Source organism: Camelus dromedarius, chromosome 16, assembly GCF_036321535.1.
Source record: "Camelus dromedarius isolate mCamDro1 chromosome 16, mCamDro1.pat, whole genome shotgun sequence".
Taxonomy (NCBI): Eukaryota; Metazoa; Chordata; class Mammalia; order Artiodactyla; family Camelidae; genus Camelus; species Camelus dromedarius.
In genome coordinates, this window is record NC_087451.1 from 11,276,446 (window position 1) to 11,293,907 (window position 17,462).

At 42.0% G+C, this 17,462-nt stretch overlaps 1 protein-coding gene and 3 non-coding genes across 4 annotated transcripts in view; all 4 read right to left on the reverse strand.

Annotated features, from left to right (window-relative positions):
- Positions 1–11,839, reverse strand: part of TEX14 (testis expressed 14, intercellular bridge forming factor) — an 88,161-nt gene extending 76,322 nt beyond the window's left edge. Inside the window, exon 1 of the mRNA XM_064494982.1 lies at positions 11,704–11,839. Within this exon, the coding sequence (XP_064351052.1) occupies positions 11,704–11,839 (136 nt within the window). The remainder of the gene's footprint in view (positions 1–11,703) is intronic.
- On the reverse strand, positions 4,335–4,550 carry LOC116158046 (small nucleolar RNA U3). The gene has a single exon (XR_004142273.1). It is a non-coding gene; the product is annotated as a small nucleolar RNA U3 (small nucleolar RNA).
- A 2,768-nt stretch (positions 11,840–14,607) lies between the features above and the next one.
- LOC116157985 (U1 spliceosomal RNA) lies at positions 14,608–14,771 on the reverse strand. Its single transcript, XR_004142215.1, has one exon. It is a non-coding gene; the product is annotated as a U1 spliceosomal RNA (small nuclear RNA).
- Positions 14,772–15,770: 999 nt separating this feature from the next.
- LOC116158024 (U1 spliceosomal RNA) lies at positions 15,771–15,934 on the reverse strand. The gene has a single exon (XR_004142254.2). It is a non-coding gene; the product is annotated as a U1 spliceosomal RNA (small nuclear RNA).
- Positions 15,935–17,462: the final 1,528 nt, after the last annotated feature.

The following is a 17,462-nucleotide window of genomic DNA, read 5'->3' on the forward strand; positions in this document are numbered from 1 at the left end:
GTATCTTATAAGTATTCGGTGAAATGCCAGAGTTCAAGCACCACTTTCGCCCGTAAATCTTCCAGAAAGACTTCAAAAGCAGCAACAGGCCTCATTAACATATGGCTTCCTAGCAGCCAATCACACGCCGCGCGCATCGGACTCCTACACAAGACTCCTATTACCCCGCCCACCGCGCCCGGCGCCACCTGGGTCCAGGTGGGGTCGCCTCGCCCCTCCGCAGGCTACGGAAACGCTGTTCCCCACACTGGTCCGTGTGGACTGCCTCTCGCCTGCTACAGGAATATGCCTACTTGGAGAGACCACGTTGCCTTGGCCTGAAGGAGAGACGTGGGGGGAGAAGGAGAAAAGACAGACAGACAGACAGACAGACAGACAGACAGACAGACAGACAGACAAAGAACTGGTGTACACTTCTGATCTCGCGTAACGACAGACGTAACCATGGTGGTCTGTGAGTGCCTTCTCCGTGATAGGCATCTTAACCCGCTGTCTCCCTTCATCCTCTAAACACCTGAAGGAGAAGGGGGTGACTGTGTCCCCATTCTTACGGATGCTGGCTACAGTATCTGTCACACAGCTGAGGGCACCACACAGGGTAGGTACCTAGGTACCTCTGGCACTAAATCAAGTCCGGGTTCTTTCTGGAAGCTAAACTGCCTGTCTCCAGAGGTCGAGGCTCCAATCAAAGTCCTTTCTCTAAGAAAGCACTAAATACACTATCCTTCAAGGTTCAGTCTTGAATGACTGATCTGCCTGGCTTCCAAATCTCAAGAGGAAGCCTTCACTTGTGGCAAAAGTTAGTCCCAGCTTCTCCTAAAGAACACGCTTTATATATGATGGTGTATGACTTTTTAGTCACTTCCTGTGGTTAAAGTGCTTCTGCCCCCACGTCTTCCAGCCTGCCAGAAAGCACAGCGCCACGTGGACGTCCACATGGTTTTCTGAACCAAACACACTTTTTGTTTGTTTGTTTTTTACTGCATTGTAGTTAAGGTGACCAACGTGACCATCAGGGTCATCTCATCTAACCACTTCGAATACAACCTCCTTGGAGATAGCCAAACGCTCTGAATTCAATTCCTTCAGAGAAAGGGACAGTGTTGGGGCAATCTGGCCAGGTCTGGGACACATCTCCTTGGTGTCAGAGCAGTTGCTTATGTCTTGAAGCTAGAAGGTGATTTCCACTCCCTTTCACCCAAGGGCCCTCGTCTCTGATCTGAGCCCTTCTGAATCTAAGACTTTTCCATTCTGTGTTCCTCCAACCTTTCTGGGGACCCCTCACCATCCATGCCATCCTTTCGCCTCCTAGGAGCAGATTCTCCAACTGCATATGGGTCTGATTATCACTCCAGCACATTCAAAGACTCAGTTCATGTCATCTCTTCTGGATGCCTTCTCTGACCTTCCCAGCTCACAGTGACCACTATGTGCTTTGTGTCCCTAATTATCCTTGAATGTGCTTCTACATAGCTCTCTGTGGTCTAAGCACATTATCTCCCCCTACTCAACTGTGAAGTTTTTAAAAGCTGGAACCAGATCATATTTATCTTTGTTATCTCTAGCCCCTTATCCTGTGGAGAATAAAAAGACCCCACCTACTTACGATATTTAGGAGTTATCTTCCCTACCCGGACATTAAAAAGTAAAGCCCAAAAAAGGAAAAGCTCCACTCATACCCACAAAACTTTCAATCAGCTTCTTTCAACCACCCTTTTAGTGGGTTACTTTAAAACATAGGCCAGGATCAACCTAAACTTCAGGAAAGCCCTCAGTGAGAGCGAGCAAATAAGCAAATAGGGAGAGGGGTGGGAGGGAGGAGGGAAACTAGAAGGAAATATCAAAAAGTATAGCAACCTCAGGAAAAAAAAAAAAATCTAAAATTCAAGAATAGAATGCCCTGAAAAAGTATAACTGATAAGAGCAAATACTTAGGAACAAGACAGGGATGCTCACTTTTGCCACTTTTATCCAATATAGTAATGGAAGTCCTAGCCAGAGCAGTTAGGCAAGAAAAAGAAATAAAAGGCATCCAAATTGAAAAGGAAGAAGTAAGACTGTCATTGTTTCCAGATGACAAGATACTATATACAGAAAATCCTAAAGACTCCACCAAAAAACTGTTAGAACTAATAAATGAATTCAGTACAGTTACAGGATACAGTATCAATATACAGCAATCTGTTGCATTTCTATACACTAATCACGAACTAAAGAGAAATTAAGAAAATAATCCCACTTACAATTGCATCAGAAATTTAAAAAAAAAAAAAAAAAAAAAAAACCTAGGAAAATGTTAACCAAGGAGGTGAAACACCTGTATACTGAAAACTATGGCACTGATTAAAGAAACTGCAGAAGACAGAAATAAATGGAAAGATATTCTGTGCTCGTAGATTGGAACAACTATTATTGTCAAAATGTCCATACTACCCAAAGCAATATAAGATTCAATGGAGTATCCATCAAAATTCCAATGGCATTTTTCACAGAAATAGAACAAAATTCTAAAATTTTATTGGAACCACAAAAGATCACAGAGTCAAAGCAATCTTGAGAAAGAAAAGAAAGCTGCAGGCACAACATTCCCTGACTTCAAACTATATTTCAAAGCTATAGTAATAAAAACAGTATGGTACTGGCATGAAAACAGACATGTAGATCAATGGAGTACAACAGAGAGCCCAGAAATAAGCCCATGAATTTTTGGTCAATTAATTTAAGACAATGGAGTCAACAATATACAATGGGGAAAGTAAAGTCTCTTCTATAAATGATACTGGGAAGATTGGACTTTGCCAAAGAATGAAACTGGACCAGTATCTTACACCATACACAAAAATTAACTCAAAGTGGATTAAAAACTTGAATGAAAGGCCTAAAATCATAAAACTCCTAGAACACATAGATGGTAAGCTCCTAGAAACTGGTCTTGGTGATGATTTTTTTTGGATTTGACACGAAAAGCGTAGGCAACAAAAATGCAAAAATAATCAAGTGGGACTACATCACACTAAAAAGCTTCTGCAGAGCAAAAGAAACCATTAAGAAATGAAAAGGCAACCGACTGAATAGGAAAAAATACTTGCAAATTATGTATCTGATGAGGGATTAGTATCCAATATATCAAGAACTCATATACCAGAACAGCAAAAAAAACAAAACAAAACAAAACCCAGGCCGCCTCTCTAGCTCTCTCCTCTTCGGAGACGGCCCACACTCTGTCTATGGAGTGTGTACCTACGGTTACTCTAACCTGAGCATGCAACCTCACACCTCGTGGCCTCCCCACACCTCATGGCCTTTCTCTTGCCTTACACTCTATGCAGTATGTATCTCTCTAAATAAATCTACCTTTACTCAAAACAAAACAACCCCAAAAATCCAATAAAAAGATGGCCAAAGGATCTGATTAGACTTTTTTTTTTTTTCTAAAGAATGTACACAGATGGCCAAACAGGCACATGAAAAGATGCTAAATCACTAATCATCAGGGAAATGCAAATCAAAACCACAAAGATATCACATCACCTCATATCTGTTAGAATGGCTATTATCAAAAAGACATCTGGCGATGTGGAGAAAAGGGAACCCTTGTGCATTGCTGGTGTAAACGTAAATTGGTGCTGAACTACCAAATGCTTCAGTAATTCTACGTCTAGGTATTTATCCAAAGAAATGAAAAATACTAACTTGAAAAGATACATACACCCCCATGTTCACTAGAGGTGTGAGCGAGGGTGGAGATGGGGGAAAGATGGGTGAAGAAAGTCAAAAAGTACAAACTTCAGTTATAAAAAAAAGTCATTGGGATGTAATGTACAGCATGGAGACTATAGCTAGTAACACTGTGTTGCATATTTGAAAGTTGGTAATAAATCTTAAAAGCTGTAGTTATAAGAAAAAAAATTGTATAACTATATAGGGTGACGGTTACACCAGACTTATTGTGATCATTTTGCAATACGTACAAAAGGATGGAATAATTACGCCTACGCCTGATAGTGTGTCAATCATAAAACTCAATTTAAAAAAAAAAGAAAAGCTCTCTTGGAAAGTAAAACATTCATAACCAAAAGCACTAAAAAAGAAAAAAAAAAAAAAAAAAAAAAAAAACCCCACAGTGAAGTAAATATCCCACAGCAATACAAAATAATTAAACGATATGAGTTAAACCCAGCGAAGTTCTAGGATTAACGTAGGAGACCCAACAATTGGCTAAAAAAAAAAAACTGAAAAAACATTGACCACAAAGCACGTAGAAAAAAAAAAATAACTTTGATATACTAAATCAAGAGCTCCTACTGTTTCGTTGAAACAAGATTATAAACGAGACCACTCAGACGGCGTCCTCCCCCTCTTACTCTCCCCAAAAGGAAGAGAAGAACGATCATCAATGGCAAGTGGCGATCACACAAGCGACACCAACAACCAGCTTCACGCTCAGGAGAGAACGCTGCACCTCCTCCTCGTGGTTTCGGGTGCTCTACACGTTCAGAGAAACTTCTCTAGTAACAAACTATAGAAATGATCCCTGAAAGTATAGTCTTGACCTTGACCGCGAAGCCTCTGACGGCTCCGTGGCAGCCGCGCACTTTACACTGATGGCGACATTCTGTCACGTCACTCGTCGTCCCGGGAACATTTTTTACTTTGTATCTTATAAGTATTCGGTGAAATGCCAGAGTTCAAGCACCACTTTCGCCCGTAAATCTTCCAGAAAGACTTCAAAAGCAGCAACAGGCCTCATTAACATATGGCTTCCTAGCAGCCAATCACACGCCGCGCGCATCGGACTCCTACACAAGACTCCTATTACCCCGCCCACCGCGCCCGGCGCCACCTGGGTCCAGGTGGGGTCGCCTCGCCCCTCCGCAGGCTACGGAAACGCTGTTCCCCACACTGGTCCGTGTGGACTGCCTCTCGCCTGCTACAGGAATATGCCTACTTGGAGAGACCACGTTGCCTTGGCCTGAAGGAGAGACGTGGGGGGAGAAGGAGAAAAGACAGACAGACAGACAGACAGACAGACAGACAAAGAACTGGTGTACACTTCTGATCTCGCGTAACGACAGACGTAACCATGGTGGTCTGTGAGTGCCTTCTCCGTGATAGGCATCTTAACCCGCTGTCTCCCTTCATCCTCTAAACACCTGAAGGAGAAGGGGGTGACTGTGTCCCCATTCTTACGGATGCTGGCTACAGTATCTGTCACACAGCTGAGGGCACCACACAGGGTAGGTACCTAGGTACCTCTGGCACTAAATCAAGTCCGGGTTCTTTCTGGAAGCTAAACTGCCTGTCTCCAGAGGTCGAGGCTCCAATCAAAGTCCTTTCTCTAAGAAAGCACTAAATACACTATCCTTCAAGGTTCAGTCTTGAATGACTGATCTGCCTGGCTTCCAAATCTCAAGAGGAAGCCTTCACTTGTGGCAAAAGTTAGTCCCAGCTTCTCCTAAAGAACACGCTTTATATATGATGGTGTATGACTTTTTAGTCACTTCCTGTGGTTAAAGTGCTTCTGCCCCCACGTCTTCCAGCCTGCCAGAAAGCACAGCGCCACGTGGACGTCCACATGGTTTTCTGAACCAAACACACTTTTTGTTTGTTTGTTTTTTACTGCATTGTAGTTAAGGTGACCAACGTGACCATCAGGGTCATCTCATCTAACCACTTCGAATACAACCTCCTTGGAGATAGCCAAACGCTCTGAATTCAATTCCTTCAGAGAAAGGGACAGTGTTGGGGCAATCTGGCCAGGTCTGGGACACATCTCCTTGGTGTCAGAGCAGTTGCTTATGTCTTGAAGCTAGAAGGTGATTTCCACTCCCTTTCACCCAAGGGCCCTCGTCTCTGATCTGAGCCCTTCTGAATCTAAGACTTTTCCATTCTGTGTTCCTCCAACCTTTCTGGGGACCCCTCACCATCCATGCCATCCTTTCGCCTCCTAGGAGCAGATTCTCCAACTGCATATGGGTCTGATTATCACTCCAGCACATTCAAAGACTCAGTTCATGTCATCTCTTCTGGATGCCTTCTCTGACCTTCCCAGCTCACAGTGACCACTATGTGCTTTGTGTCCCTAATTATCCTTGAATGTGCTTCTACATAGCTCTCTGTGGTCTAAACACATTATCTCCCTCTACTCAACTGTGAGGCTCTAAAAACAGAAATGAAATCATATTTACATTGTATTTCCAGCCCCTTGCCCACCGAGTAAATGCAGACTAACTGAATAAATGATGAATCAATGAATGTTTGTTCTTTCCCTCACTCCAGAAACTGACATTAACTGTTGGAAATCACTTGGTTTTCCCCTCCTTTTTTCTCCACTCCTGCCCCAACAAAGGCAGCCTCTTTGTAAGAGAGTGACGTCCCTGCCAGCAGTGTTCTTGGCCCTCTTCTCTTGATCATCCTTGATTTCAAAACATGGATGTGCACTCAGACCTCTTCTGAGCTGCTGCCTCATATATCCAGCTTCTCTTTGACACTTCATTTAGCTGAATCACAGGTGTCTCAAACTCACCCTACCGAAACTGACTTTCAATAACTTCCAAACCTATTTTTCCTAGACCTTTTCCTCTTCAATGATACCACAGTCAACCCACTTGCTCAAACCCAAAAGAAGTCACCCTACTCTTCCCTCCATCTCCTCACATACCTCATAGCCTTCTGCAGCCAGGGCAACCATTTAGAAATAGACATCTATTCCCAGGTACCTGGCACAAGAGGTCCTAAAACCCTTGGAATTTCCTGAGTGATATGAATAAGTGTCTTTGGTATGCTCTTGACAGAACTTCTGGCTGAGGGGTTCCTAGATAGCTTCAGGATGGGGGCTGGTCACCAGAGACCAAGACTAACTCATGATTAGAGGATTGGGACTTTCAGCTCTGCCATCTCCATTCAGCTCAAACCCTGCCCCACCTCGGCAGAAGAGAGGGGCTGGAGATTGAGATCAATCACCAATGGCCAAAGATTTAATCAATCATGCCTAAATTATGAAATTTCCATAAAAACCCCTAACTGATAGGGCTTGGAGAGCTTCTGGGTTGGTAAACATATAGAAGTGCTGGGAGGGTGGTACCAGAAGAGGGCATGGAAGCTCCCAGCACCCCACACACACCATGCCTTACCCATGTATCTCTTTCATTTGACTGTTGCTGAATTGTGTTCTCTGTAATAAACCAGTAATAGTAAGAAAAATGTTTTGAGTTCTGTGAGTCATTCTAGCAATCATTGAACCTGCATAAGTTAAGACCAGATTAGAGATGACAGAGGAAGAGTCACAAACTTGACAAAAGATCAAGAGAAATTATCCCATCAGAAGGACACAGTGATTAAAGATTGAAAAAGAAAATCAACAGAGCTTTGGGGGCTATGGGGCAGTATCAAAAAGTCTGACATAAGTGTAAGTGGATTTCCAGAAGGCAAGGAGATAACAAAACAGAAAGAGTATGTGAATAAATAATGGTGGAAAAGTCCCCAAATTTGGTAAAAGATATTAATTTCCATATACAAGAAGATCAGCATACCCCAGGCAGGATAAATACATGGAAAACCACACCTAGGCACATCAAAGTCTTCAAACCACTGGTAGCCAAAAATAAAGAGAAACTCTTGAATGAGACCAGAGGAAAACAATCCACTGCACACTGGTGAACAATGGTTCAAATGACGCTTGGTTTCTTATCAGAAACTATAGAGGCCAAAAGACAGTGGCTGAAGTGAAAAAACATTCAACCTAGAGTTTTATATCTAGTGACAATATCCTTCAAGAATCACAGTGAAACAAAGACATGTTTAGAAAACTAAGAAAATCTGTTACCAGAAGACCCGCAGTACCAGAAATGTTAAAGGAAATTCTTTAGGCTGAAGAAGGAAACTCAGGCCTTTTGGAAAGAACAAAGAGCACCAGAAATAGTAAATATGTAGCTAAATATAAAAAACTAGTTTTTCCTCTTAGTTTGTTTAAAATATATTCTCTTTAAAGTAAAAACTATAAAATTGTATTGCAGGATTCATAACTTAAACAGATGTAATACTTACAGCATCTTTAATATAAAGGATAGGGGAAGGAGAGAACTGAGCCTGTATAGTTGTATATTTTATGTGACATGATATACTATTAACTCTAAGGAGAACAAAAAATTTAAGACGTATATTGCAGTCACTGGAAAGGCCACCAAAAAAATAACGCAGTGAAGTACAGCTAAAGAGCCAATAGCTACATTAAAACTGAATTCTAAAAAGTATTTAATGAAATCAAAAGAAGGCAGAAAAGAGGGAAGAGAAAAAAACAGGACAAACAAAAAGCAAATAATATAATAAAATGTTAACGCTAACATTACCCCTATATCAATAATTACCTTAAATGTTAATAGACTAAACAAATAAAAGGCAGAGAGGATCAGAATAGATTTTAAGATGCAAGTCCCAACTCTATGCTCTCTACAGAAAACATATCTTAACTCTAAAGATATTCCTTGAAACAGTAAGCATAAGGAGCCTAAAATGGCTATATGAACATCAGATAAAGTAGACTTCAAGACAGTATTACCAGAGATAGAGACATCTCATAATGATAGTAGGGTCAATTTACCAGGAAGACATAACAATCCTAAATATGGATGCACCTTTTACCAAAATCCTTCCAACAGCGCATGAGGCCGGGTCCAGCTGCAGCTTACCTTGCCAGCTTCACCCCACACCATTCTCTCCCACCACATTGCCTTTTTCTCCAACTCAAGTCATCCACACACTTTTCTATCCTCAAGGCCTTTGTATCCCTTTCATCTTCCCTTGCCTCTAACGTTTATCTTTTACTTCTTCCACCTCAACTTTTCTTCTTTAAGGGCCTGGCCTAAATATCATTTTCTCTAAGAATTTCCCCTTGTTTACCTCCTAGTCAAGGAGGCTGAGATGTACCTGGTGTGCTCCTTTTGCCTCTTGCCCTTCTCAGGACTTCAATTACTAACGCATGTCTGTTTCCACGACTGATTATACTCCTGGAAGGCAGGGCCACACGTCTTTCCTTGGCTGCTCTAACCCCAAGGTTCAACCAATATATATATAATGAAAAAAAGAATAAAGTCTGGGCTGAGCTTCTGGAACTCATCTTTTGGGTTGTAGAACTCATATAATCTATAGTGTCTGGTCTTGAGTGGGCTGAACTAAGTAGGATACAGTCAGGAAAGTTTTTCTCCTTCCACCTCCCTCAAGTTTACTCTGTCAGCTGGCTCTCTCTTTCCCTCAGGCAGATTCCATACTCTTTCAGTCACTTTGTGGTATTCAAAGCAGTCTTATTTTCGGGTAATTAACTGTCCAGTCCTTTTAAAATCAAAACCTCTCCCCTGCTCTTCCACTCCTCTGATCTCAAGGCTGTTTCTGACAACTCCAGAGTGGAGTAGGGGGAGAGCCAAGGGGCAAAGGTCTTTGTCCTAAGCTGATGCTCTTTGTAGCTTTGGGCTTTGTCCTAATGCCTGCTCTTCTGTGGGAGGGGTTAGTGGGTCTAACTCTTCTGCACACCACCCTAATGCAGGCCCCTGCCCTCTCCTGCTGACTTCTTGCTACAGCTCTAGGCTCTCTGTTGGGATTCTTCCTTCCTTCATAGGTGCGGTCCCTTTAGACAGCTCAGCTACCTTCCGTAGACTCCACCTGCCCCACAGCTGGTGGAAGTATAGCTACTCCAACTGCTGGTCTCTCGTGCTCATCCAGACATCAAGGACTGCTCCAGGTAGAAGGCAGATGGTGGTCCTCCTGACCCCTAAATTCCACATAACATGCCAGGTTCTATTCATGCCTCCTTGGTGGCAGCTGGGGTGGGCTGACATGGTTCTCCTGTTCAGCAGGCTGCCACATAGGCTCCCAACTCTCCTGCTTGCAAGCACCACAATCCTCTCCATGAGGTTTACCTGAGAGGCCTCTTAACTTGGCTTGAGGCTGGGAAGGAGGGGAAAGCCTCAGCATCCTATTCCTGTAAGTGCCTTTTAAGAATCTTTTCCACTGACACTCCCACCACTACCCCATCACTGTCTCACCTGCTCTTAGACAGGCCTGAGGAGGGTGATGGAGTTGAAGTTCCAAAGATCGTTTTGGCCATCTCCTAAGAAGCCCTGCTGTAGACTGTGAGGGCATTTATCTCCTCCTGTTCTTCACTGTGCAGCTTCATATATAATATATGAAATCCTGCTTCATATCCAGTTATACCTGCCAATCCTACCCCCTGCTCTAACTTAATGTCAAGTATCTGAAGATGCATTAAGTCAGACAAAGAAAGACAAGTACCGTTTGATACCACGTATATGTGGAATCTAAAAATAAAACAAACTAGTGAATCTGAGAAAAGAGAAGCAGGCTCACACATATAGAGAACAAACTAGTAGTTACCAGTGGCAACAGGGGTGTGGGGGAGGGACAGAATAGGGGTAGGGGATTAAGAGATATGACCTACTACATATAAAATAAATAAGCCACGGGGATATATTGTACAACACAGGGAACATAGCCAATAGTTTACAATAATCATAAACGGAGTATAACTTTTAAAACTTGTGAGTCACTATGTTGTACACCTGAAACTTATATAGTATTATATACTAACTCTGCCTGAAAAAAAAAGGGTCAAAAAAAGAATCTGAAGATGCAGAATGTTCAGGAGATGTTAAGAGAAAATAAACATTCTAAATTTCTGCTTTTCACACTGGATAGACAGACACTAGAAATCACAGCATACTTCTATTGAATATCAATTTTTATACTAAAATACATGAAGATGTGTTAAGAAATAAACTGCAAAATTTTGAGGGGGGAAAAAAACAAGACCTTTCAAATAAATTAGTGAGTTCACCATCAGCTGCTTCATCTATAGATTCCAGGGGTGGTACACGGCAACATTTCAGAATTTCTTGAGAGAAGTATTTTGTGGAGTGGTTGGATCCTACAGGAACTGATGTTACCTTTCCAGAAGTCCTCAGGAATATGTTGAGGCAAATGGAGAAACACTGACGAGAAATCAGGTCACCCTGACTGTTCCAACCCAGCTGAGAGAAGCTTAATAAGTCTCCCCTTCTATACTAGGAAGGAAGAGGGGGAATCTAACAGGACTTCTGGTTACTCTGGAAAAAGCAGGTCTGGATCTCTAGATCAGGGGTTAATACCATCAGTTGTTGTGTATTTTGTGTGTGTGTCTGTTCTGTTGAAGATTGCCTGAGCTATGTTTGTTATTTCTGTCTGCCCTACAGGCTGAGATGCCTCTAGTCTACAGCAAAAAAAAAAGTTAAACAAAAAAACAACCCTGAAACCAAAAGCACCAAGTGCCTCTAAGGAGCAGGAAAGAGGAGAGCTATGAAGACGGGCCTTCTCACTCCACCACAGGCCTTGGAAGACTCAGTGGATGCAACAGATTTGAAGGAGAAAAGGGAATCAGGCAGAATTCAAGGTGGGTGGCTGGGGCCTGAGGAGAAGCCTTTAGGAGCCTAACAGTTGGAAGACCTTATGGTTCCTCAGTACAAACAAGACACAACAGCCTCCAGTGATTTAAGACCTCTACTGAGCAATATGACTTCACTGGCAGAGAACATCTCAGCTCTAAATTTAACTTTCGATTTCCCTAAGAACTCAGTTTTATAATGTACCTGATTTTCCTTCCAATGGTATCCAGTGATGTGAATCAAGTTGCATCTGCCATTTCAATACAGTGCCTACCTTTCTTAAGAATCTTCTTCACTTTCACATAGTTCCCCTGTTTGACATACTCATGAAGTTGTGCTTCCAAAGAGTCATTTCTTAACGAACCAAGCTGAACGGGACACGGAAGTGGAAGATGAACGGCCCGAGACATCCTGTTTCAAAAGAAAGCAACATACTTATTCTCACTGAATCAGAAATGCAAGGAAGCAATTTAGATTCTTTCACATTTCTTTCACTTCTTGTCTACTTTCATTTATAATGAACAGGATTAGGGGAACAGTTACTGAAATTCTGCAAGATTAGTTTATTCTCAATGTTACTGTTGAAACTGAAGAACTCAGTATATTTATCATCAATTTCTGAGAGTGAAAAAGCGATGACTACCAGGAAGTAAAATTAGAAATATACATGTTTGTTGTATCATTAAAATAATTAGAATAGTATTAACTATGAAAGTTTAGTATACAAACACATTTATGTAGGAATGTAGACAGTTATGTGGGTTGGGTTCATAGTTCAGACTCTGAAATTCTGGTCCTGACTCCATCACTTCCCTAACTGTGTGACCTCGGAGAAATTATTTAACCTTGGTGGGCCTCAATTTCTGCTGGGAAACAAGTTGCTGGACAACAAGCAGCTAGAAAAGAAGCCACTCATAAATTTCCATGAGCTTAAAATATTGTATTCACACTTAATTGCTTAAAATGCACATGCTTGCTTTGTTTAAATGTTTTACACAGTAGATGAAATTTGTGGTGAGCAATCCTGACATTGACCATAAGGGCACAAAGGAAACAATGGACGGTCTTGGAAAGCCAGATAATTCATTAACAGAACTTCATTCTGGCATGAAAGCTTGCTGTTGAACACAGGGGAAGTATCTGCTATCTTGAGATGTCCCAGAGGCAACGACAGGATAGACTCAGAAATTTTGCATACCCCAAGGAGGGTGATTGTTCCTGGAAGGGATGGGCCTGAAATTAATCAGTTAACCAGCAAGCAGAACTTAGTGCTTATCATATGAAATATCTAAAGCCCCACCTCTTTGATCGCATTTTTTACTGAGCTGTATACTCCTAATAAATATGATGTTGACTAGGCTTTTGGCACTCTAGATCCACGAGATCTTGAGTCCCCTGATCCCATCTTTGCTCTTTACTTTGTCTCTTTGTTTCTTAAGTCTCGCGTCGCCCATCCTCAGATCCCGAGCTGCACGGACGCTGCAAATTTCCTTATCTATAAATGAGGGTAATAATAACCAGAGTTGCTGAGAGATTAAATGTGTAAAGCACTTAGAATTCTGCCTGGCACCAAGGCGCTCTCTGCAGTTGTTACTGTGCATGGTAAGAATCATACAGAGAAATTTTAACTTTCCACATATGGCATCCACACCTCGCCAGTGACTGTGGTATCCCTACCATGTGTCTCAAATATGAGGTGTTGTGTAAGACACCTAAAACAGGATCACTGTCGTCACAAAACTCGGTCTAGGGCAGACAAGTGGCACCATGCTGGTGCTCCACAGTCAGTGGATATGAGAGGAAGCCCCAGCTGCATGACTCAACAAGGATCTATATCAGGGTCATAATTGAGTGTTCCATGGAGAGACAGAGAGGATGTGATATGAGGTGAAGTGAAAGAAACACCACAAAGGCTATCACATTCGGTGGATCTTCACCAGCCAAGAAGCATTTAGGTTCTGAGAAGTAACACTTTAAAAAAAATTAATTATTTAAGAAAAAATTTTATTGAAGTGTGGTTGACTTACAATGTTAGTTTCAGGTGTACAGCAAAGTGATTCAGTTATACATATACATACATACATAGTTTATCCTTTCAGATTCTTTTAATTTTTTTGATGGGGGGAGGTAATTAGGTTTATTTATTATTTATTTATTCTTAGAGGAGGCACTGGGGATTGAACCCAGGACCTTATGCATGCTACGTATGTGCTCTACCCTCCCCCTTAGATTCTTTTCCATTATATGTTGTTACAAGAAATTGAATATAGTTCCCTGTGATATACAGTAAGTCCTTGTTGTTTATTTTATATATAGTAATGTGCGAGTAACACTTTCTTAATTTATCCACTGATAAAGTGTGGAAAGTGCTAATAACTTGTGTTTTAACTTCTTAGTCTTCTGTGACTTACATATTTCACTACGTCCTCAAAGTTCACCCATATTGTACCATATGTCAGAATTTCTTCATTTTTAAGGCTGAATAATTTTCCATTGTGTATATAGACGTCATTTTGTTTATCCATTCATGCCATTAATGGACACAGGTTGACCTCATCTTTGGCTACTGTTAATAATGCCGCTATAAATATGAGTGTAATTTGTGATATTCATGAGTATTTCTAATCTTACATCCTTTTTCTTTTTCAGTCACCATCGCATGTTATTCTTTTTTTTTTTTTTATTACCATCTGGGGAGTACTGGGCCTTAAAATGCTCCCCAAGTTTCTGAACATTACTAAGGTTTTTTGTTTCTGAACAAGCTAGCTCCTGCAACTACTTAAACTTGTAGTTCACTAAGTTTCAGCTACAATCACATTGCACTACTATAATTTTGACCCCTTTTCCCTCTAACGGAGCATCCTACAACTGGAATAGACATTCACTAACCAGTATTACCCAGGTAAACAAGAAACAACTTTTCTAGCCCAAATCACATAATACAACACATCACAATGAGACAGATGACTTCACAAAGCAGAACACTAAAGACAAAGTAAAAAGTTAATTGTTGCTTATTTATCTCACACTACCAAAAAAAGTGTCTAACAGAACAAGTACATGTGAAGATCAAATATATGCATAACACACTAGCTCCTAAGATTAAAAAAATACAAGACTTAAAGAACCAACAGATCAGATAAAACCTCAACATCTACTTTCGTTGAAACAAAATTATCAGGGGAAAGCGCGAACGCAGTCCCCCACTACCACAAATTATGCAGTCGAGTTTCCCACATTTGGGGAAATCGCAGGGGTCAGCACATCCGGAGTGCAATGGATAAGCCTCGCCCTGGGAAAACCACCTTCGTGATCATGGTATCTCCCCTGCCAGGTAAGTATGAGCTCACCACGCTGCCTCCAACCTCACCCTCACATTCCAAACACTTCAAACATACGGTCATGCACTGCACGCACGCTCCAGACCGTCACTTACGAAAGAAACACTTCTACAAACTGTAAAAGACGGACAATCAGATTTTTGCAGAGCTGGACACTGCAGAAAATAACTAGTATCTGCACAATGTGAACAAGACCAGCAGACACTGCGGTCATTTACATGCTCCAAATATCTTTTAGTGACGTCATTACACAGCGCCCGACAAACACATCTCAGGCTTTTGTTGATGTGGTAGGCTGAATACTCACCCACGAAAAATGTCTGCGTCCTAATCCCCGGAACCTGTGAATGTTACCTCACTGTAGCAAGACTACGTGATTAAGGCTTTGAGATGGAGGTGGGTAAAGGCCCGAAACATCCAGGTGCACCTACTGTGATCACAGGGCCCTTATAGGAGGAGGCAGGCAGGCCTGAGACATTTATTCATTTACTATTTCTTCGTGCTGTATTTTGGGGAAAAGGGAGATACTTAGCTTTTTATTTATTTTAATGGAGATAGTGGGGATTGAACCCAGGATCTTGTGCACGCTAAGCACAAGCTCTACTACTTGACCTATCCCTTCTGGACCCAAGAGGTTTAGGTCTAAGGACAGGAGAGAAGTCAGCAAAAAGGAAATGCCACACTGTTGGCTTTGAAAATGAACGAACAGATTACAAAAAACGTTTTTGTACAGACAGCCTTCAGAAAGCAGAAAGGGTCAAAAAACATACCCTCTCTCCAATACCTAGAGCAGTGAAATAAACTTAAGTCACTACTGTTCACAGTAACTTGACCTTTAGAGAAAAAAAGAAAAACAAAATCAACCTTCTGAGAGAAAACACGATTTGCTTAATATAAAAAACAAAAAAAGAACTCTAGTGTTGAAGTGTAAAACAAACTAAGGCACAAAACCGAGAACAAAAACAAACACTTCCGTCTTTCAAGTCAAAAACATGTATACCAGGGGAGAGCGCGAACGCAGTCCCCCACTACCACAAATTATGCAGTCGAGTTTCTCACATTTGGGGAAATCGCAGGGGTCAGCACATCCGGAGTGCAATGGGTGACCCTCGCCCTGGGAAAACCACCTTCGTGATCATGGTATCTCCCCTGCCAGGTAAGTATGAGTTTCTCGTCTCGCCTGGCACTGCACCCTCGTCCTCAGCACACTGTATAGTTATGGTCAATTATATTCCACGTCCTTAGGCCTTTGTTTAGAAAATTCAGGGTTATTCATATGACACCGATGAGGATCCAGCCTTTTGGACATTCAGGAGAAATTGTCCCATTAAGAATGAATTCCATCCGACAGGCACCGCACTCCTCATCTACATATGCCCTCCTCTTATCACTTGTCACGTGACGTTACCACTTTCGGAAAAACTGTAAGTTCTCTGGAGCTATGCCTCTCAACAACCAAAAAGACAATTATCGACAAGTGTAGGTGGGAAGGTTTGTAAATTCCTTGCCATAGATTTCTTCAGAGTCCGCATACTGCGCTGCAGGGCGGAGCAGGGCAGTTGGGGTCGGGGGTAGAGGCCGTCGGGTGAGGGGGGGTGAGGGGGGGGGTTGGGCTGCACAATCCAGTTATTCAGGTCTGAATCGCTCTGGGATGTTTTTATATTAGGTCGAACAAAGAGACAATTGTGGAAAAGTGACTAATATATATGGGGAGGCTAAAAGAAGATACTTATTTGGACAAGACCTGTTTGCACAGAAATATCCAGGTTTTGTCTCCCTTTCTCTGGCAATGTTTCTTCCCCCTGGGTTAGGAAAGACATATTTCACTTGGGAGCTTTATCTCCTGCTTTCAGGAAGAGAAAGGGAGGTCAGACCGCTCTTCTTACGTATGTCGTTTTTCAAGTGCTTTTAGCTCAAAATAACCCTTATGCCAAAGTGAGACAGGATGGAAGGGGGCAGGGCACAGACACTCAAGGAATGACAGCAATTTAACACCAAAATGGTGGAAGATTCACCTCCTATATGGTCTTAAGGATTAAGAGGTTTGACTTCTAGTAGACCTTGAGCTTCATTATATGCCTGTCATAACAGCATGATAAATAACATGCCTGCAGGCGCCATGACAGCTCCAAGGCTAACCGCAAAAGGCCAAAGAATGGGTGATGGCCCAGTTCCTAGTAATCTCAGCCCCTTACCCAGGGCAGTTGGAATGGTCCCACCTGTAGGCCTGGAAGCTACTAAGACCATCCTTTTTTCACTCCGTGCTCTTTGGAGAAGGCCTGCACTCTGTGGAGTGTGTACCTACTTCTACTTTAACCTGAGTACCCAATTCCCACACCTTTCTTTGCTTTTCTCTTGCCTTACACTCTATGCAGTATATATCTCTCTAAATAAATCTACCTTTACTCAACTGTGGCTTGCACTTGAATTCTTTCCTGCACGAAGCCAACGACCCACACTTGGCGGGGTATGTCCCAGGGGCTCAACCGAGACCTGGGACATGCCCTCCTCATGCCCCACATCTGTTTTCCTGCATCAAAAGTGGCACATTTTGGGGTGGCTATTTTGCAAACCTTTGGTAGTTATTTCCTCCTTAGTTCACATGGCTTTGTCTTTTTTGAGGATATTTTAAATTACTACAAGTGATAAATTTCCCTTGTAGATAATTAGGAGAACACAGAAAAGTGGTTTT